Source organism: Hypanus sabinus, chromosome 11 (assembly GCF_030144855.1).
Source record: "Hypanus sabinus isolate sHypSab1 chromosome 11, sHypSab1.hap1, whole genome shotgun sequence".
In the NCBI taxonomy this organism is placed as follows: Eukaryota; Metazoa; Chordata; class Chondrichthyes; order Myliobatiformes; family Dasyatidae; genus Hypanus; species Hypanus sabinus.
In genome coordinates this window covers 24,672,892-24,695,742 of record NC_082716.1, presented here as the reverse complement: position 1 = coordinate 24,695,742, position 22,851 = coordinate 24,672,892, and the positions used below count along the sequence as shown (strand labels likewise).

General features: G+C 40.9%; 1 protein-coding gene across 2 annotated transcripts in view; it reads left to right on the top strand.

The window, feature by feature from the left end:
- Positions 1–22,851, top strand: part of LOC132401544 (dihydropyrimidine dehydrogenase [NADP(+)]-like) — an 889,454-nt gene that overhangs the window by 633,893 nt on the left and 232,710 nt on the right. For both annotated transcript variants that reach the window (XM_059983565.1, XM_059983564.1), the window contains exon 14: positions 2,511–2,675. In XM_059983565.1, the coding sequence (XP_059839548.1) occupies positions 2,511–2,675 (165 nt within the window). The remainder of the gene's footprint in view (positions 1–2,510; positions 2,676–22,851) is intronic.

Below are 22,851 nucleotides of genomic sequence, written 5' to 3'. Positions count from 1 at the left end.
GGAAATGAGCTTAAACAATGTGCAGGAGGATGTCACAGAAACAGCTGCAGGTGTGACAGGAACAGCAGTCATGCAGCTTCACTTCCTCAGTGAACGAGCAAGGATGTCTGCCTAACATTCCCAGTTCTGCTTGGCTTGTTCCAGCTTCCAATTGTTGTGGCTCAGGCTGGAATGTGGGGCGAAGAAAGAAGGCACATGGAACTGGCTTGTTCCCACTCAGGAGAAGATGTCAATACTCCACAACTACTGGCAAATTCATCCGATCCATTCTGCAGTTCTCCCAAATAATCTGGGGAATACCAGTGATGTAATTTTGATGCACAAGATGTATTTTTTATATCTTTGCAAGTATAAGAGGTGTTATGAGTGCTGGACAGACCTGATGGAAAATGGGGTCCAGAGTTAACCCCCTCCCCCGAGAACTATGCTGCTAATGAGAGAGAGAGATGAACAGAGGTAGAGAGGTAGAGAGAGAGTTGATTTATGTACTTTGGCTCTTCACTGATTATTTACCTTTTGCTGCAAGGACCCTTCTTTGCTCGTTAACATTCCTGAGGAGACAGCAGGGGTGGCCTAGTTTGATGGACATAGACATGTGGAGTTGATGGATGGCTGATACCCCGTCAGTGGGGATAAAAGATGGGTCTGGAGAGACACCCCTCAGACACACCAGTGGACACTGACCGAGTGATGTGCACCCACAGGAAGTTGGGGGCTTAGAGGACCGAATCAGGAGATCGGTCACAAAGCTCACAGTGTGACAGCAGGGCCGGTGGTGTGTGTCCACTCACGCCGGAGTTGACGAGCTCACCTTGGAAGAATGGTCTAGCTGAGAACAGAGGGGTCATAACTGAATGACCACAACGGTACAACGGAACAAGAAGACAACAGACGGTTTGCCTGCTGCAACTGCCAAATCTCTTGCGCTCTCTCTCTCTCTCTCTCTCTCTCTCTCTCCAACAATTGCAACACAACAACCAACTACCTCAGCATGAACGAACTGAACTGAACTTTATATTCTTCTATGACAATTCATTTACCCCTAGACCTTGATAGAGCTTGTTTCTTATTATTGATTATTATTCCAACACTTCTGTCTTTATTATTGCTAACCTGTTTTATATGTATATTTAAATTTTTGATACTGCATTGCTTAGTTTACTAATAAACACCTTTAGTTACAGTACCACCAGACTCCAACGTATCCTTCCATTTCTGCTGGTCCGTTAACCCAGTTACGGGGTACGTAACAGAGGCTTGTGAGCATTTCATTACGATCCCAATGCTAACCTTAAATATGTTAACCAATCCTCTTCATAATATTTTAATTCTCAAGATTTTCATCAATCTTACTACCAAATTATCTTTGTGCTATGGTTTACCAATTAAGGTTAATGTTGAGGCCAATTTAAACCTGAAGTCGTAATTTTATTTGCTATTTGGTCCTTTAACTGTCAAATAACAATGTTGAGGTGAGCATTACAGTGTCCAACCTGTGAACTATGTGCACAGCATTAGCATACCGGGAGACGTGTAATTACGTTTTGGTTTATGCATCGAAAACAGGTTCAACATCATTTTCATCTCTGAATGCCTGCAGCTCCTTTAAGTAATTGTGAATGTTTGAACTTTTCTTCATGATTTTATTGTACACTTTATAACTTTCTGCATAATAGCAATATCGTATTAAATGAAACCTAGTTACAACATGTGCAATCTTTGGAAGAGCTGAAATTTGGAAAAAAAAATCTTTGTAAGGAAATTAATTTTCAATGTAAAGACTGTCTAAATATAAACTTAAAGGTTTAAATGCATTACAGGGTGTTTATTTTACTAGAGTTTACAAATCTAAAATCATACTTCTATTATATCTGGCAGTTGTGAGATTTTATTAATAATTAAATTAAATACAGCATAATAGATTAAATAGTTTTTTTAAATTTTACTTGATCTAGCTGTGGCACCATATGATATTTATTCATAGCCATTCTGGTAGATGTCCACTATAAAGTTGTTGTGAACAGGCACAAATTAGGCTGATGTCCACTATAAAGTTGTTGTGAACAGGCACAAATTAGGCTGAAGTTCAATGTCTAGTGTTACGCACCTATAGCACTAAGGTGAATATACCAGCTCCCTTAGGAAGAGCCAGAGGCTTCTGAGCGTGGACAATTTCCATTGCATTGTCAGCTGGTAGTGCTCTTGCCTCTTTCAGTCAGAGGTTATTAGGCTCAAGTCCCACTCTCGAGACTTGTGTGGCAGTGCGTGAAGTTTCCTGCAGATGTCGGAAAACTGAGATAAAAATAAATGCTTGAGATAGTCAGCATATGGAGAGAGCGCAGACTTGACGTCTTGGGTAAAGTGGCCATCCATTTGAACAAGGAAGTTAGAAATTAAACACATCTTAAATCAAGGGAACCTGGAGCAAGCCAAGAGAAAATGAGGGACACAAAAAGTCATACCTTACTTGGCATGGATATCTTACTGACCTGTACATTTTTATTTAACAGGATATTGTGACCAATGTTTCTCCAAGAATTATACGTGGAATGACTTCTGGCCCAATCTATGGCCCTGGACAGAGTTCTTTCCTAAACATAGAACTCATCAGTGAGAAAACATGTGCATACTGGTGCAAGAGCATCACAGAATTAAAGGCTGATTTTCCAAATAATGTGAGTACCATAACCATTTCGAATTTGCCTTGTCAAGTTGTTCTTACATTTACGGAACTAAAGTTCTATTTTGTTACAGAAAGGGCAGAATAAGGATTAGCTTTATTTGTTACACATTCATCAAAACATTGAAGCACTGTGTACAGTGAAATCTCTCATTTTGTGTCAACAGCCAACAGAGCTAGAGGATGCACTTGGGGGAATCCCACAAGTGTTGCCATACTTCCATCATCGCTATAGCATTCCCCTACTTACTAGTCTTAACCTTTGCATCTTTGGACTGTACGAGAAAACCCACATGATCACGGGGAAAACATAAAATTTTATTATAGACAGCAGTGGGAATTGTGCCCCAGTCTTAACTGCTGGTACTGCAAAGCGGTACACTAATCACTGCACTACCATTCCACCCCCTGCACTGCTGTGCTTCCCCCTCTGCTACTGTATCATGCCACATAATTTACAAATTATCATCTTGACTTTCAATGCAGAAATAATCTTAAAGTTCTTCACATCTAGATAATCTTTGGTTCTCTCGGTGCTTTGTGTACTTGCACTATGAAGTAGGGAGTGAGAAACGCGTTCAAGGTCTCCTGATTTTCAGAATACAGCCATAATATTTAATAAAGCAATTAATATAATTTATGACAGGCAGTTTAGTAACTGCCTACAAATAGAGAATGAAAACTTTATGATTTATTACTTACTCATGGAGGTTACTGCTCAGTCAAAATGAAAGCAAAACAATGAAACAGTTCATTGGTTTTTAAATAAGAGTCATAGAGAGAAGCAGCACAAAAACTTAGCCCACCAGATCTATGCTGACATCACCAAATTTCTTTCTAATCGCAACTTAAACCAATATATTCCCCCAATGTTGCTGCTAACCTCCTCAAATTCTACTAAAAATCCACATGCTAAAGGCAATATACAATGGCCAATGAACCTACCAGTATGCGGTTTGGGATGTGGGAGGAGTCATAGAAACTTCACCTCAACAGTCAGGATTGGACTTTAAGACTATGAGACATAAGAGCAGAATTAAGCCTTTCAGCCCATCACATATGTTCCACCATTCCATCATGGCTGGGTTTTTTTATCCCTCTCAACCGCATTCTCCTGCCTTCTCCCTGTAACCTTTGACACCCTTACTAATCAAAAACCTATCAACCTCCTCTTCAAATATATCCAATGAATTGGCCTCCACAGAATTCCCCCGATTGCCACCCTCTAGCTAAAGAAATTCCTCCTCATCTGTGTCCTAAAGGGACATCCTTGTTTTCTGAAGCTGTGTCCTCTGGTCCTAGACTACTTCACTATTGGAACCATCCTCTTAATATCCACTCTATCTTGGCCTTGCAGTTGTACCTAACAAAGTGGCCAGTGAGTGTATGTTTTAACATAGGATTTCAATCAATGGAGCTGCAAATCTAGCCTGCTGAGAAGAATATGCAAAAGTAGGTCTACCAGGATTATAACCAGCAGCGTCTGGTAGCCATTTATTCTGAGAAGTTTGTATTTGAATTAACTAGGTGAAAAAATGAAGGTGTGGTAGCAGAATAGTGCAGTTTGTATTGGTAAATTGATTTATGATTGTCACTTATATTGAGGTACTGTGAAAAGCTTTGTTTTGCATGTCATTTCATCACAACAGTGCACTGAGGTAGTAGATGGGAAAACAATAACAGAATGTAGAATTAAGTATTACAGTTACAAAGAAAGTGCAGTGCAGGCAGGCAATTAGTGCAAGGCCATAATGAGATAGACTGTGATGTGAAGAGTCCATCTTATTGTACCAGGAATTAGGCTTATTACTTAATAATGTGATAGTAACTGTCTTTGAGCTTGGTGGTGCACGCTTTCATGTGTTTTTGTTTTACCTTCTGTATGAGGGAAGGGTGCAGAAAGGAGAATGTTCAGGCTCAGTGGGATCTTTGACAACTGTTGTTGCTTCTCTGAGGCAGTGAGATTTGCAGGTGGAGTCCATGGAGGGGAGGCTGTTTTCTGCGATGTGTTGAGCTGTGTACATAACTCTCTCTAGTTTCTTGCAGTCTTGGACAGAGCAGTTGCCATATGAAGTCATGATGCATCCAGATTGGGTGCTTTCTGTGGTACATTTACAAAACTTGGTGAGTGTCTCAGGGGACATAGCTGCTCCCTCTCAGCTTCAGTTGATCTGGTGTCAAACTGGTAATATGAGCTGTTCGTGCATCTTGGCTATGGTAGGGTGTGCTGGCATTAGAAAAGCTCCAGAGGAAGTTCATGACAAAAATCTCAGGTATAAAAGAGTTAATATATGAAGAAAGTTTGATGCTCAAGGCCTATATTCACTGGAGCTTAGAAGAAAGAGGGGAATCTCACTGAAATCTGTTGAATTTTTGGAAATTATGTAAGTTATTGGTGAGGTCGCATTTGAAGAATTGTAAACATGAGGAAATCTGCAGATGCTGGAAATTCAAACAACTTACACAAAATGCTGGTGGAACACAGCATGCCAGGCAGCATCTATAGGGAGAAGCGCTGTTGACGTTTCGGGCCGAGACCCTTTGTCAGGTCCATCCTACCAGGAGCTGCGCACAATTCTTCAAACACAAAATGCTGGTGGAACACAGCAAACCAGGCAGCATCTATAGGGAAGAGTGCTGTCGCCGTCAGCGCTTCTCCCTATAGATGTTGCCTGGCCTGTTTGAAGAATTGTGCAAAAAAGAATTGACTCAAGAGATGTAGCTAAATTGGAGCTTTTTTCAACTTGTCCCAATTTATAACCAGCTCAGAATAGTGTTTGTCCAAAGAACCTGTCAAAGACACTTGCACTGGATTCCTTCACAAGCCTCAGAATATATAGGGGCCATAGAAGAATCCCAAGAATAACCAAGAAAGGACATTACAGACTGGGAAAGTCCCCCAAACTAAGATCTAATGGACAACTTTAAAATACAGTGCTTTTCTCTGCCAGGGGAGAATTTAGAGACTCTTAGATTGGAGCATGGATGAAAGAAATAGAGGGCTATGTGAGAGGAATGTTAGAAGGTTGGGACAGCATTGTGGACCAAAGATGCTTGTATTTTGCTATATTGTTGTATGCTCTATGTCTGTGACTAGCAGGTGATTACTAGTAGGTTGACGGTTTTCCGATTTCTCCTGTTCCGAGGCAAGCCTTCATTGGAGTGTTTGGGATTTCATTGCACCATCATTTAAGGTCTCTTGCTTTCTGGAGCAATGTAACAGAATCAGGACCAACTATCACTGACATCCATTGTGAAACCTGCAGTGTTGTGTCAACAGTAAAGTGAAATTATACTGTAAGTTGCAAAAAGAAATACAGTGGAGTTTGGTTAATTGGGACACATGAACATCAGTACATTTTGGCCCAAATAAACAGCTGCCCCAGTTAATTGAAGTTTCACGGAAATAGTTTACAAGGTATAAAAAAAGACAAGCTACCGTTTAATTGAATAATAAATTGTGTATTTGAATGAAATACAGAGCAAAGTAGAACATTACTACAGTACTGTAAAATTGTGTATTAGTTCCTAATTGTTATTGACAGAGGAATTCATACAGTGTCAGCTGCTTTGTTCTTTTGATGGACTGTAAGTGAACAAGATGATTGCAGACACATTGTCGATACCTTCAAATTCTTCATAGTAAATAACTTGTTGAATTAGTGAAATGGTTTCATTTTCACTCCTGGATTCTCCAAGCCTGAAGACTAAAAACTGCAGTGAGGAAAACAGTTCTGAATTGTCTTACTGCTTAGTTCTTGCCAACTGTCAGTGACAAAAATCACTGCTTTTTGAACACAAATATATACATTTGATGCTATTAAAAAAAAAACTGTTTGCTCCAAGCACAGAGGTAGTGTTCATGAGCTCTTGGATGATTGAGAAATCTGATGCTAGAGAGGAAGAAGCTGTTCCTAAGATGTTAACTGTGTGCTTTCAAGCTCCTGTAACTGTGGTAGCAATGAGAAGAGGACAGGTCCTGGGCAGTGGGGGGGTGGTGGGGGGGGACCTTGAAAGGATGCCGCCTGCTTGAAGCATCACCAGCCAGCTTGCATTACCAGCTGCATGTCGTTTGTTATCTCAGACTACGGAGCGTTTCAGTATTTGTATACTCATAAGACCGGTGAATAATCAATAGCAGAGCCATTTTGCTGGTAGTAATAAAGAAATTAAATATGAATTGTAAAGTTTTGCAGGCAGTCCAGTTAAGGAGTTGTTTTACAACAGCAGATGCAGTACAGAAACAATCAAAGCTGCCTTTTCTGTTGAGTCTAACATTATTTGCATAACAGCTTCATACCCACTAATCTTTCTATCTGTCTAAAGCAGGTTCAGTTTAGCTGTTTTACTGAATCAGCTTTAGACATACCAAAATGTTACTTAGGTGCTCACAGTGCACGTCCCTGAATCTGTTTCTCCATTGATACTGAACGTGCTGCCATCACAGAACAATCTCACATTACTCATTTATAAATGTTACTGTTGCCCTTCCTATATAACAAATAATGGGCAGGAAAATGACATGGATTGGACTGTCTGCCTCATTCCGCCACATGGTCCCTGAAACCCGACTACTTCTTTTCTACTATGCATATCCAAAGCTAGTCTTGAAGTTGTTTCTTACAGGCAATGAGATAGAAGATTTAAAAAGTCACAGCAGTGCTTCATCAGGACAGACTGGACAGCCTGTCTAGTGAGGTTTTATGAGTAGAACTGAGGAATAAGTATCAACACATTCATGGGGTTATATTATAAACCACCCAACAGTCAATGGGATTTAGAATATCAAAGGCAGATCTTATAGGGCACTGAGGAACGTGATAGAACAAAGGGATCTGGTAATAAAAATTCATAATTCTTTGAAAGTGGCATCATAGGTAGATAGGGTTGTAAGAAAGTTTTTAGCACATCAGTCATCATAAATCAATGAATTGAGTACAGAAGTTGGGATGTTTATCTAGGTGAGATCTGATTTGGAGTATCGTGTCCAGATTTGGTCACCTACCTACAGGAAGAATGTAATTAAGACAAACAGTGCAGAGAAAATTTGCAAAGATGTTGCTGGGACCTGAGGCCCTGAGTTATAGGGAAAGTTTAGAAACATAGAAAACCTACAGCACAATACAGGCCCTTTGGCCCACACAGCTGTGTGAACATGTCCTTACCTTAGAAATTACCTAGGGTTACCCATAGCCCTCTATTTTTCTGAGCTCCAGGTACCTGTCTAGGAGTCTCTTAAAAGACCCTATCATATCCGCCTCCACCACTGTCACCAGCAGCCCATTCCACGCACTCACCACTCTCTGCGTAAAAAACTTACACCTGACTTCTCCTCTGTACCTGCTTCCAAGCACCTTAAAACTGTGCCCTCTGGTGCTAGCCATTTTAGCCCTGGAAAAAAGCCTCTGGCTATCTACATGATCAATGCCCCTTATCATCTTGTACACCTCTTATCAGGTCTCCTCTCATCCTCTGTCTCTCCACAGAAAAAAGGCCGAGTTCACTCAACCTATTCTCATAAGGCATGTTCACCAATCAAGGCAACAATCTCCTCTGCACCCTTTCTATGGTTTCCACATCCTTCCTATAGTGAGGCGACCAGAACTGAGCACAGTACTCCAAGTGGGGATTGACCAGGGTTCTATGTGGCTGCAACATAACCTCTTAGCTCCTAAACTCAATCCCACAATTTCTCAATCACAGAGTCAACCTGCAGAACAGCTTTGAGCATCCTATGGACTCGGACCCCAAGTTCCCTCTGATCCTCCACACTGCCAAGAGTCTGACCATTAATACTATATCCTGTCATCGTATTTGACCTACAAAAATGAACCACCTCACACTTATCTGGTTTGAACTCCATCTGCCACTTCTCAGCCCAGTTTTGCATCCTATCAATGTCCTGTTGTAAATGCTGACAGCCCTCCACACTATCCAGAACACCCCCAACCTTTGTGTCATCAGCAAATTTACTAACCCATCCCTCCATTTCTTTGCAAAAGATGTTGCAAATCATGAGGATGAATATCATGGGAGGGGTGTAGAACAGGATTGTTGGGGTTGATGGTGGCTTATGTGCAGATGCTCCCAACCCTGAGACACCAGTCAAGGTCATTTGATTCCAAACATTTGTTTTTTGATTATTCCAGAATGTCTCTTTACTGCCTCCTGCTCCCTCCCCACTCCCTTCCCCATTTCTCAAACACGATTCCCCTCTCCCTGCCCCCTTCCCACTCTAAGTCCACACTAGAGACCCAAATCGCAATCAGTTTTATCATCAGTCATGTCGTTCATGAAATGTGTGGGGGGTTTTTGCAGCAGTACAGTGTAATACTTAAAATTACTGCAGTACTTTGCAACTGTCTCAGGCCTAGCTATATATTTGTGCCTAATACTTTTATACAGCACTGTACACCAAAACATGGCGATGCATCGTTAGTGTCAAATCAAATTAAGAAAGTAGTGCTGGGCAACCCTCAAGTGCTGCCACATTTCCAGTGCCAACAACTTACTAATCTTAACCGTACATGTTTGGAGTATGGGAGGAAACTGAAGCACCTGGAAAAAACCTGGAAGAAAAGTCATGGGGAGAACGTGCAAAATTCTTGCATGCAGCTGCTGCATTTGATCCCAGTCAGTGTTTGCTGGTGCTATAATAGCATTATGCTAACCACAACACTACCATGCTTCCCTTCCCTACATGATGAGCTGTATATCATAGCCATTAAGTGTGAGAAAAATGTTTCCTCACTGCCTACCTACAGCTTTGGCCATCACTTTGTATCTGTGACCCTGACCTGCTCATGACAACTGTTCATTCAACTCTCTTGTTGGAGGTCTTATTAGATTTGAGGAATTTCCTGTGATGTTATACAACAGAAGAGAGACATGTCTTTGTGATCAAAAGGCACAAGAGTGAAACCCAAACGTCTATTCATAATGATTAACCATTCAGTCAGTTGTGTTTCTCAGGGATCTGTGATGGGACCGATTCTTTTTGTGTTATATGTCAATGATTTGGATAATGAAATTGATGGCTTTGTTGCAAAGTTTGGAGAAGACATGAAGATTGGTGAAGGGGCAGGTAGTTTTGTGGAAGTAGAGAGGCTATAGTAGGACTTAGATTAGGAGAATGATCAAAGAAGAGGTAGATGGAATACAGTGTTGGGAAGTGTATGGTCATGCACTTTGGTGGAAGAGATAAAAGGGTTGATTATTTTCTAAATAGAGAGAAAATACAAAAAAAAACTGAGGTGCAAGGGGACTTCAGAGTTCTTGTGAAGGATTCCCTCAAGGTTAATTTGCAGGTTGAATCTGTGGTGAGGAAGGCAAATGTGATGTTAGCATTCATTTCAAGAGGACTAGAATATAAAAACAAGGATGTAATGTTGAGACTTTAAAAAGCACTGGTGACTTCTCACTCGGAGTATTTTGAGTAGTTTTGAGCACCTTTTCTTAGAAAGGATGTGCTGAAACTGGAGAGACTTCAAAGTAAGTTCAGGAAAATGATTACAGGATTTAATGGCTTGTCATATGAAGAGCGGTTGATGGCTCAGGGCCCGTATTCACTAGAATTCAGAAGAATGAGGGGTGATCTCTTTGAAACCTATCAAATGGTGAAAGGCCTTGACAGAGTGGATGTGGAGATGATGTTTCCTCTGCTGGGAGAGTCTAAGACCAGAGAACACAGCCTCAGAATAGAGGGGCGTCCTTTTAGAATGGAGATGAGGAGGAATTTCTTTAGCCAGAGAGGGGTGAATCAGGAATTCTTTGTTACAAGCAGCTGTGGAGGCCAAGTCTTTCTGTATATTTCAGGCTGAGATTGATAGATTTTTGATTGGTCGAGACATGAATGGATACGGGGGGAAGGGAGAAGATTGGGGCTGAAAGGAAAATTGAATCAGCCATTATGAAATGATGGAGCAGACTCGAAGGACTAAATGGCTTGATTCTGTTCTGATATCTTAATATCTTATGGAAAGATAAATCATGGGTTTTTAAAGGTGCAAGTCAGTGAAAACTCTCATAGCAACTCATTTCTTCAACTCCCCTCTCTTACCCTCTCCCCCCCCCCATCTCCAGCACCAACCACCATGAAACTATCTCATCACAAAAAACAACACCTCATCAGAACTCATCAAAGTATTGGAAAGTAACAAGCGCAGTGTTGGTATGACACCAGTGGCAGTGGTGTGTTGTATTCCCTGTTGTCTTGTTCTGACAGTGAACAGAGTGGAGTGTTCACTTTCGACTGAAATGGAGAGTGCTCCCTGTAAGGGAATGGAAGCTGAAGACAAACAGAAGCTTGTGTGATTTTTTTTTTTAACCATTCTCTTCCATTTCAAATCCTTCCCCATTCTCAGGCTGGCAATCAAATGCAATGAGTGCCAGAAATAGTTGCTCCTTCACTCCTCTCAAGCTGATAAGTATTCCTCTCGCAGTGAACCTGCCACTCTTGCTTATTTTTCCTTCTGCAAGAGTTTCCCAATTGCACTTGCCATGAGCAGTCTGCCTGGAAACTGCATCAGACGTGCACTTGCCAATTCATGCTCTTGGAAGGCATTTGATCCTCAGACTGATAACTGCCCCTAAATTAGTACCATGCCAAGATGATATACTTCAATGAAAATTTGAAGCATACATAATTTTGATCTTATTACTCTAATTTTGGACTGATATAATCTCACCAATGTGAACCTTGGAATTGTGCCTATTAGTAAGTGAGAAGGTGAGGATTGATGTTTCCCATCCAGGAGTAAGTGAGTTTTCAATGGTGAAATAAGTGATAATTACAGACAAATCCAGAGCATGAAAAATTACATTTTCAGAGTGTGGGGTCTGCTCAGAGAAAACAATCAATACTGGGAAAAAAATCCTCAGAATTGATTTTCTGAAGACAAAATAAAAATAGGCTTTGTTTCACTTTTTTGTTCTCTCAACCCTGTTTCCATTCCCCAATTTTTGGACTGCGAAGTGATGCACCTTGAGGTGCAAAGAAAAGTAGGACACACACACTAAATGATTGGGCTTTAAGGAGTGTTGATGAATAGAAGGGCCCAGGGCTCCATAGACACTGTAAGTGGCAGAGCAAATAGATAAGGTGGTAATAAATAGGATGATTGCCTTCAGTGGCCATGATATAGACAATGAGAGCTGGGTTGTCATTGTTACAGCTTTATAAAACATCAGTTAGGCCCCTCTGGAGTACAATAAGCACTTCTGCTCACCACAGAAACAGAGGGATGTGATTGTTCGGGAGTGGGTGGTAAACTATTGCTGCCAACATTGGAGCATGATGGCTAAAGAGAGTCTGAAGAGAGTGAGTTTGTTTCCATGGAGCAGAGGAGGCTGTAGAATCACCAGGCAGAGGCTATTAAGTGATTACACTAATTTTAAACTGTTCTGCGTAAATCAGGAACACAGAATCAGGTTTATTATCACTGACGTGTGTCGTGAGATTTGTTGTTTTGCAGCAGCAGCAGCAGAGTGCAATAGAATAGTGTAAAGGTATTAAGTCAGGAGAGGGAAGAGAGAAAGCCAGATAGTGGAGAGCACACCAGCAGCTGTCCCCTTCAACAGTGAGTACTCCATTTTAGATGACCTACCTGGGGTAAGCAACAGCGGCCTCTGGTACAGAGCCTGGCCCTGTGTCTCAGAAGGGTAGGGAACAGAAGGGGATGGGGGGAGTAATAGGGAACTCTATAGTTAAGGGAATAGAAAGGCTATTCAGTGAATGCGAGAAAACAAAGGATGGTAGTTGCCTCCCGGGTGCCCGGGTCCGCGGTGTTTCTGATTGTGTCCACAGTCATGAAAATGGAGGGTGAGCAGCCAGAAGTTGTGGTACAAATTGCTACCAACAACGTAAGCGAGGAGGTTCTGAAAACAGAATATAGGGAGTTAGGAAGGACGATGAGAAGCAGGACCTCAAGGGCAGTTATCCCGGGATTGCTACCTGTGCCACGTGACAGTGAGGATAGGAAAAGAATGAGGTGATAGATAAATACATGGCTGAGGAATTGGAGCAGGAGGCAAGGATCCAGATTTCTGGATAATTGGGACCTCCTCTGGGGCAAGTGTGACCTATACAAAAAGAACCAGTTGCACTTAAATCCGAGGGAGACCAATATTCTTGCGGGGCAGGTGATTGCTGCAGGTCTCTGACAAATTGGAAGAAGTGGCAGAAAAGTGGCGTCCCATTCCCATTCTGATATGTCTATCCATGGCCTCCTCTGCTGTCAAGATGAAGACACACTCAGGTTGGAGGAACAACACCATATATACCGGCTGGGTAGCCTCCAACCTGATGGCATGAACATTGACTTCTCTAACTTCCGTTAATGCCCCTCCTCCCCTTCTTACCCCATCCCTGATATATTTAGTTTTCCCCCCCCACTCCTTTTTTTTCTCTCTTTCTGCCCATCACTCTGCCTGTTCTCCATCTCCCTCTGGTGCTCCCCTCCCCCTTTCTTTCTCCCTAGGCCTCCTGTCCCATGATCCTTTCCCTTCTCCAGCTCTGTATCCCTTTTGCCAATCACCTTTCTGGCTCTCAGCTTCACCCCACCCCCTCTGGTCTTCTCCTATCATTTTGCATTTTCCCTCCCCCTCCTACTTTACTTACTATCTTTACTATCTTTCCTTTCAGTTAATCCTGATGAAGGGTCTCAGCCCACAAAGTCGACAATGCTTCTCCTTATAGATGCTGCCTGGCCTGCTGCGTTCCACCAGCATTTTGTGTGTGTTAGATGGAATACAGTGTTGAGAAATATATGATACAGTAATGCATTTTGGTAAAAGGAACAATAGTGCAAAATATTATGTAAATGGGGGAGACAATTCAAACATTAGAGGTACAAAGGGACTTAGGAGTCTTCATGCAAGACTCCTAGAAGGTTAATATACAGATTGAGTCTGTGGTAAAAAGGGCAAATGCAAAGTCAGGATTTATTTCAAGGGGAATATAAGCAAGGAGATAATGCTGGGGTTTTATAAGAAGCTAGTTAGGCTGCACTTGAAGATTTGACAACAGTTTTGGGCTCCATATCTCAGAAAGGGTGTGTTTTCATTGGAGAGAGTCCAGCGGAGGTTTACGAGGATGATTCTGGGAATGAATGGGGTTAACATATGAGAAACGTTTGGCAGCTTTGGGTCTGTACTCATTGGAATTTAGAATAATTCAGGGGACCTAATTGAAACCAACCAAATGTTGAAAGGACAAGATAAGATGGATGTGGAGACAATGTGTCCAATAAAGGGGGTGTCCAGAACTAGAGGGTACAGCCTCAGAACTGAGGGATGACCTTTTAGAACAGATAGACCTTTTAGCCAGATAGTAGTGAATCTGTGGAATGCTTTGCCACAGACTGCAGTGGCAATTCCATGGGCCTAATAAGGTGAAATTTGATCGTTTCCTGATTGGTCAGGGTATAAAAGGATATGGTGAGAAGGAAGGTGTATGGGGTTGAGTGGGATCCGAGATCAGGCATGATGGAAGAGCAGAACAGACTCAATGGACTGAATGGCCTAATTCTGCTCCTGTGTCTCCACTGATCAGGGTTGACCATAGGCATTGTATCCTCACTGTTTAGATACACAAGCCAGGGCAGTACAATTTGGAGAGCAAGCTGTTGCCCACATAGCAAGCTCCCTCTCTCCACACATCCGATGAACCCAAAGGAACAGAAGAGACTGATACGCCTGTCGTCGTTGAACTCAATGTAGGACTGCCTCAGGATCTGTAGCTCTGTGTTTTCCATCAGGATTTACTCCTGAAGCCTTCCCCATGAGCGGTGGAGGTTTGAGATCAGAGTTTCCCTTCTCCTAGATGAGCTGCCAACCGCGGCTCTCAAGCCACATCTGCTGGAAGCGACTGGTTTTAAGGCACTAGTAATCCTTTGCACCTTTGCCCCTTCTACTGTTAATAAAAGTGGTTCTGCTGAGCTGAGTAGCGAAGCCCCGCATGAAGGACAGGAGCTGGACATGGTTGTCAGAGGCCATTTGAGGTGGACGCCGTTAGAAGCATTTAGTAGGTAGTGGGAGCTTAAGGAAACAGCAACGTAAATAAGTTATGCAAAGTGTCCGAAACACACAAAATGCTGGAGGTACTCAACAGGTCCGGCAGCATCTACGGAGAGGAATTCAGAGTCAACTTTTCATGGAATTCTGCAACAACTTTCAAAGCTGTGGAGGAAATAGTGGTTCAGGCAGGATCTATGGAGGGAAATGGACACTTATTTTGGGTGGAGACCCTTCATCTAGATTCTAAGTTCCTCCAGCTTCTGCAGACTCTTGCGTCATCATTTTGCAAGTGTTTTTTCAATAGTGGCCGGTAGGGTAGAGATATGTCTCTACCAAAAGATGTGTAAGGCACTCTTTTCCTATGTTAGCCTGCAGTTACCCTTGGGCAAAGTGTAACACCTGCTCAGCCCCCCCGATCAGGGTTATGACCATGGGATCAAGTGGTGGATGGTCGTATGAGTAACTGATGCATATCACAAGTCCTGGTTATGTGACCACTGATGCCAGGCAGACAATCTCTGAAGAGTGTTGATAATGGTTGTAGTTATATGACACGGCACACAATGATAATGCAGGGGAATAGGAAAGGGTGTGGTGTGCGCTGAAAGATTTGTCCTGATTTTAAAGTTTAGAGGTGAGCCCGTTCCTCCCAGCTGCAGCAAGTGTACTTGTAGAATACTGTATGGTTGGGGAAATGAGGAGAGGCACACATAGCAGAGCAGACCGCTGGAAGAGGAAGGAGGAAGGAAAGAAAACAAGCACTAATCTGGAGCCCCTATCTTTCTGTACAGGGAGCAATCTCCTTTGTGATTTGCAGGCAGGAACATTGTGTACCAAGGCATCAATGCTGCAGTCGGAAAGACAACACTAAGTGGTGTACTAAGCCATTTTAGAGGGTGTTTAACAGTCCATCACATTGATTTGTCTGGATTCATTTCTGGACCAGACTAGTTAAAAACAATAGATTTCCTTCCCTAATGTTCATTTATGAACCAACTGGGCCTTCACAAAAAACGGACAGTCTTGTGGTTAGCATTGTTTTTTTTCTTTAATGAATTTAAACTCTACATTTGAACTCACATCTCTGTGTTGTGGGTTCATCTCTCTGGCTATTAGAAAATCTTTCACACTTTTACTAAATGAGGCAGAGCAGTTGACTTTTGTGCCCTGTTTGTACAATTAAGGCAATAACTACATATTTACCAAGAAAAGAACTGCCTCTTGTATGTGGCTCAACAAGATTATTTCTAGCTCAAAAAGTGAGTCTCTACTTCTGTTTCATAATGGAGTCCTGAAAATACTGTACTTCCTATGTTCCTACAGTAGGAGTTTTTCCAACTAGAATTACTGAGAGGTTGATGAGTTTAACCTGGTACCCAATGACTCATTGACCCACTGATAGCTGGTGAGAGTTTTGTAAGTTTAATATTCCAGCAAATGTAATAACTGAAAAGATGAATTTTTAATGCAGAGTTACGCAGAAGGTCAACCATTCAGGAAGCTATTATGTCCAGCTGATGTCAACATTTATACCTAACTACGTGCTCCACCTTTAATTTATTTATTAAAATACAGCACAGAGCCGGCCCTTTCAGCCCCTCGAGCTGTACTGCCCGGCAACCCCTGATTTAAGCCTATCCTAATCAAAGGGCAATTTACAATGACCAGTTACCCTACTAACTGCTACACCTTTGAACCACGGGAGCAAGCTGGAACACCTAGAGCAAACCCACACAGTCACTTGGAGAACGCACAAACTCCTTGCAGGCAATGGAGAGAACTGAACCCAGGTCACTGGTACTGCAAAGCATTGTGCTAATAACTATGCCATCGTGCTGCCCTCGTGCCCTTTTTCCAATGATACTTCACATGACCTACCGATTCTTTCTCCCCCACATTTATTTAGCTTCCCCGTAAATGCAGGTATTTTGTAGTAATAATATCTATTACTTACTAGGTTAAAAATATTGAATTTTCTTCTGAATTTATGAATATCTTCCTTTTTTAGTTCTTTGTGTCTGCTTGCTACGAGATCAAAATTTTCTTCATATAACACCTCGCCATAATCTAATAAAACAATGGTGTTGTTGCCTTCTCTTCAAGCCTCACCCAGTGTAATCCAACCTGGTACTTGATTTCCTCTGAAAGATTATTAGCAGATATCATGTTCAGAAATGTAAATCACTTCATACCTATAATTGTCCTTTTTGTTAGAAGTGATTTCTGCCAGTAGATTTGATTTATTTTATTAAAGGTGCTAAAAAGTTATGACTATAAAGACCAAAGGGACTCTGCATTTGGTTGCAAATGAAGTTTTTAATTCCTCAGTCAATGAAAGAATCTCCAAAGCCTAAAATCAAAAACAATTCAGCTGTTAATTTCCTTACCCTTCCTGATGAAAGTGTTTGGGTACACAACCGTCAAATGTAATGTCTGTTTAAAATAAAACTGAAAAGTTTCCTGTTTTCAAACAGACATTCCTATTAGCCACTTTTGGTAGCAGACTGGTTTAAATACATCAAACAAAAACATGACATTCAGTCTCCTGTTCTGTCCCTGGAGTGCATTTAGAGCAGCAGCTTCAGTCTCTACACATGTGTATAGTTTCATTAATTTTCCTTACAAGCCACTTGCTTTATTTCTTTCCCTTCATCATCGCTGATGCAACTTCTTCTGTAATGATACCAATAAAATACTGCTTTTTAACAACAACGATAATTTGAATTTTGACTTTTTTCTTGCTATGCAATATTATGCATGATCACTTGCCTAATTGTTTTCAACTAAGCTACTCACAATTCTCAACATAATTTCACCACAGGAGTGACTATATTAGTCCGTTTCTGTTTGTCAGTACATGCTTCTGTTTTACAGACAACTGAGAAGTGTTTATTAAAAAAAACACTATATTTTGTAATGTAGTTCATTATTTTCATCTCACATTGAACTTGCAGTGATTTATAGAATTATTCTGCTGTAATAAATGCTAACAATACATATGAGGACACATCTTCTATTGATGGCGAAAACTGATTGGTGTTAATGCAAATAAAAGTTTTGTTAGCTGATGTGTTCCAATGCAAAATCACCAAAAGCCTCTGAGCAATGGATATTGTTGACAATGTGACTTATTTCCCAGATCGCTTAATGTGATGTTGGAATAAAATTATATGGCTGGGATTTGATGTTGATGAGGAGGAAGAATGAGACGATGACGACTATTTGCATCTTTGGCATAGCAAATCTAATTAGATCAGAAACTCTGTCACCTTCACTGACCGGTTAATGTTTGAAGTACTCATAGCTTATCTTCAGTTTATTAAAATTGATCTAACCAACAATCTAGGTTTTGTTAAACACATTTTTTTTGTGACACACTGCAGATTTAAAAGTGGTAATTTGCAGTAATCACACGCATTTCTTCTATTTAATCTATATTATCTTTGGAAGTTCACACAAAAAGATTCTCAACCTTTATTTAAATGCAAGCCACACAGAATTGAAGGTCAGGGATTAATACTTTTCAAAATTATTCATAAAAAGAAAATCTTATAATAGGAAGCCTTATAGGTCATGGCTGTCAGCCATTCCGCATTGATTGTCTTTATCGTTTCATGGAATCTACTATTCCAGTGGCACAGAAAGAATAGATTTATGGGCCTTGTACATTGTCCTTAATGTTTAATATGTTCATATCTACCTAGATTGACAGTTGCTGCACAAGAGAATTCCCAAAGAGACCCAGCGCTACTGGTGTCGGTGGATGGCATCACTTACTTCATGCTTCTGTTATTAAATTGATAACAAGATAATTCCTATGCTTTTCAGAGACATAACAGAATTTACAGCTGTTAACTCTCTCAATAACAGTATTTTCCATTCTATGGAAAGGAGTTGCTGGTAGGTGAGGGGGGGAGGCTGAGTAAGTTTGAGTGGGAGCAAGGTTGAGAGCAGAAGGGTGAGTTGGAGTAACATATTCCATGTTATTGTTTTACTGGTTTTGACATGGGCAATGCAAACATAAAATGGTGCCCAACGGCATAATCTGAAATCGCATGCATTTCTTTGTTCCCTTTGTCTAGTTCAGACACACATGAACATACACAGCATAGAAAACTTTAAATGCATTTTCTTATTTTTTTAATGCAGGAAAGTGCACGTTCCTTAGGCTTTTTGAAAGCTGCTCTTTAGTCCTTTAATGCACAACCATGTTTAATAGGCTGTTTGTTTTCACAGTGATGGTTAAATGAGAATTTTATCAACATGCATGCCCAGTGCCTTTTGTAGTCTTTTGAGATTATTGCTGCAATTTGCACAGTAATTCTGAATTAGAATGTTAGGAGGAAATCAATATTTATGAAGATTTTTGGTGAATGTACAGCTTTACAACCAAAGTATTTTGAAAATTGTGACTTAAAAAGAGGCGGTATGGTAGTGCAGTGGTTAACATAAAGCTTTGGAGCACCAGTATCTGGGTTCAGTTCCTACTGCTTTCTGTAAGGAGTTTGTACGTTCTCCCTGTGGCCGCATGGATTTCCATCCATGTTCCAAAAGTGTACAGGTTAGTAAGTTAAATGGTCACTTGGGTGTAATTGTGCAGTGCGTGTTCATTGGGCCAGAAGGGCCTGTTACCAAGCTACCTATAAAAAAATTACTCAGAGTACATATTAACTGCCAAAGTTAGCACATTTCATTTCTGCAAGACTCAATGATGAGCAGTGATGCAGAGGAAATTTAAGGAACTAATAGGGCGATGGAAATGCCCACTGCTCAACTGAAGGAGCTAAAGAATTGAAGAGGCTTAGATCGACCTCTGTGAAAAACACTTCAGAACTGGAGAAGCTTGAGCAGTGATATGTTTAGGATGAGGGTGAATAATTAAGCGCACCAATTCAATGAAACATAAAAAATGTTTTCATAATTTATGTATTCTCTGACGATTAGGTCCGGAACCATCGACATATGTAGCCACTTAGATTAATGCTAGTATCCCAGCCTCGAGCATTACTGCAATAGATGGCATAAGCAATAACCCGATTTGTCTTTTCTACAGAGTAGACGTGGCCTTGTGCACCATGCTGACTTGTAAAGTATTGAAAGTCAAAAATCTGCAGATGATGCAAACCTGAAATAAAAAACAAGGAATAATAGAAGCATTCTGTAGATCAGGCACACCTGTGTCACTTCTGATGGAAGGGCATTGATGTGAAATGTCAATAATGTTTCTTTGACAGATTTTACCTGACCCGTTGAATATAACCTGTATTTACTGGATATTTCGTTATACCCTTGTGTTCTCAATTTTAAGCTACTATTAGCCTTACTGATTTCCATCTATTTTGACACTTGCATCTTCATAAATACAGCAGCTTGGTCTTGTTCTGACCCTGAAGATGGAAGTATGTTTCATCTCATAAGCTAAGAAAAGGATTTTGAATGCCTGATTCTGTTAAGCCTCATTCAGTTCTTTATCTGCTGGTCTTTTTTATTTTGAGAGCTGCTGGATCTATGTCAAATCAGTTTTGAAATCGGTAAACCATTTCAGTAGCAACCTTTGATGTTGGTCGAGGGATCATATGTAAACCAGACTACTAACCAAATTTCCATCTCTCAGTGAGATATGTGAATCTGATATTTCTTTTAAAATTCCAGTCATCATTGCCCAGACTAACTTTTCATTGAAGTTTGAGTATAAAACCAATCGAATATTAAAAGGATGTAGAGAGTATGTTTCCTAAAGTGGAGGAGTCTAGGATCAGAAGGCACAGCCTCAGAATGGAAGGACATCCCTTTAGAACAGAGATGAGGAGGAATTCCTTTAACAAGGCTGTGCTGAATCTGGGGAATTCATTGCCACAGGTGGCTGTGGAGGCCAAGTCATTCAGTATGTTTAAAGCAGAGGTTAATGGCTACTTAATTAGTAAGGGTATCAAAGGTTATGGGGAGAAAGCAGGAGAATGGGGTTGAGAGGGATAATAAATCAGCCATGATGGAATGTTGGAGCAGAATCTATGCATGGATCATTAGAAAGATGTGACATAGGATCGGAAGATATTGAATCCTTGTGGGTTGATTTAAGAAACTGCAAGGGTAAAAGGACTCTGATGGCAGTTATATACAGGCCTTCAAACAGATGCTGGGATGTGGACTACAGATTACAACAGGAAATAGAAAAGTCGTGTCAAAAGGGCAATATTATGATAGTCATGGGAGATATTAAAAAGCAGGTAGATTTGGAAAATTAGGCAGTTAATGGATCTCAACAGAGTGAATTTGTTGAATGCCTATGAGATGGCTTTTTCAAGCAGCTTGCTATTGAGCATTCTAGGGGATCAGCTATACTGGGCTGGGTGTTATGTAGTGAACCAGTGGTGATCAGGGAACTTAAGGTAAAGGAACGCTTAGGAGGCAGTAAGCACAATATGACTGAGTTCAATCTGAAATCTGATAGGGAGAAAGTAAAGGAGTAGCTGTATTTCAGTGGAGTAAAGGAAATTACAGTGGTATGAGAGAGCAGTTGGCCAAATTAAATTGGAAGGAGATGCTGGCAGGGATGACAACAGAGCAGCAATGGCTTGAGTTTCTGGAAAAAATAAGGAAGGTGCAGGATAGATGTGTTCCAAAAACATTAAAACTTTTAAAACCTTACAGAAAGCAACCAAAAGAATCATTAGGACAGGAAAGATGAAATATGAAAGCAAGCTAGCAAACAATATCAAAGTGGATAGAGCAAACACGAGGAAATCTGCAGATGATGGAAATTCAAACAACACAAAATGCTGATGGAACACAGCAGGCCAGGCAGCATCATTATGCTGCTGTGTTCCACCAGCATTTTGTGTGTGTGGTTTCAAAATGGATAGAAAAAGCTTTTTCAAGTATATAAAAAGGAAAAGATAGATGAGAGTGGATATAAAAACCACTAGAAAATGAGGCTGGAGAAATAATAACAGGTGACAAGCATGAACTAAATGAGTATTTTGCATCAGTCTTCACTGTGAAAGACACTAATAGTGTGCCAGGTGGGAAGAGACGTGAGTGCAGTTACTATTTCAAGGGAGAAAGTGCTCAGCAACCTGAAAGGCCTAAAGGTGCATAAGTCTCCCAGAAAAGATGAACTGAAAGAAGTAGCGGTAGAGATTGTGGAAGCATTAGTAATGATCTTTCAAGAATCATTGGATTCTAACATGGTTCCTTGAGTCTGGAATATTGCAAATGTCACTCCGCTCTTTAAGAAAGGATGGAAGCAGCAGAAGGGAAATTCTAGACCAGTTAGCCTGACCTCGGTGGTTCAGAAGATGTTGGAGTCAACTATTAAGGATCAGTTTATAGAGTACTTGGTAACACAGTACAAGATAGGACAAAGTCAGCATGGTTTCCTTAAGGGGAAATCTTACCTAATGAACCTGTCGGATTTATTTGAGGAGATTAAAAGTGGAATACATAAAGGGGGTGCAGTGGATGTTGTATATTTGGATTTTTTGAAGGCCTTGATAAAGTGCCACACATGAGGCTGCTTATCAAATTAAGAGCCTATGATATTAAAGGAAAGATACCAGCACAGTTAGAGCATTGACTGATTGGTAAGAGGCAGTGAGTGAGAATAAAAGGATCCTTTTCTGGTTGGCTGCCAGTGATTGGTAGTGTTCTGGAGGGGTTAGTGTTGGGGCCACTACTTTTTTCACTGTACATCAACAATTTAGATATTGGGATAGATGGATTTGGTGCCAGTTTTGCAAAAGATATGAAGATTGGTAGAGGGGCAGGTAGTGTAAAAGAAACGGGGAGGCTGCAGAAGGGCTTAGACAAATTAGGAGAATGGGCAAGAAAGTAGCAAATGTACTACAATGTTGGAAAATGCATGGTCATGCATTTTGGTGGAAGAAATAAATGTGCAAACTATTTTCTAAATGGGGAGAAATTCCAAAAATCTGATATGCAAAGGGACTTAGGAGTCTTTCTGTAGAACACCCTAAAGTTTAACTTGAAGGTTAAGTAAGTGCTGGGAAGGCAAATGCAATGTTAGTATTCATTTCAAGAGGTCTGGAAGATAAGAGCAGGGATGGGATGCTGAAGTTTTATAAGGCACTGGTGAGGCGTCAACTTGAACATTGTGAACATTTTTGTGCTCCTTACCTAAGAAAAGATGTGCTCAC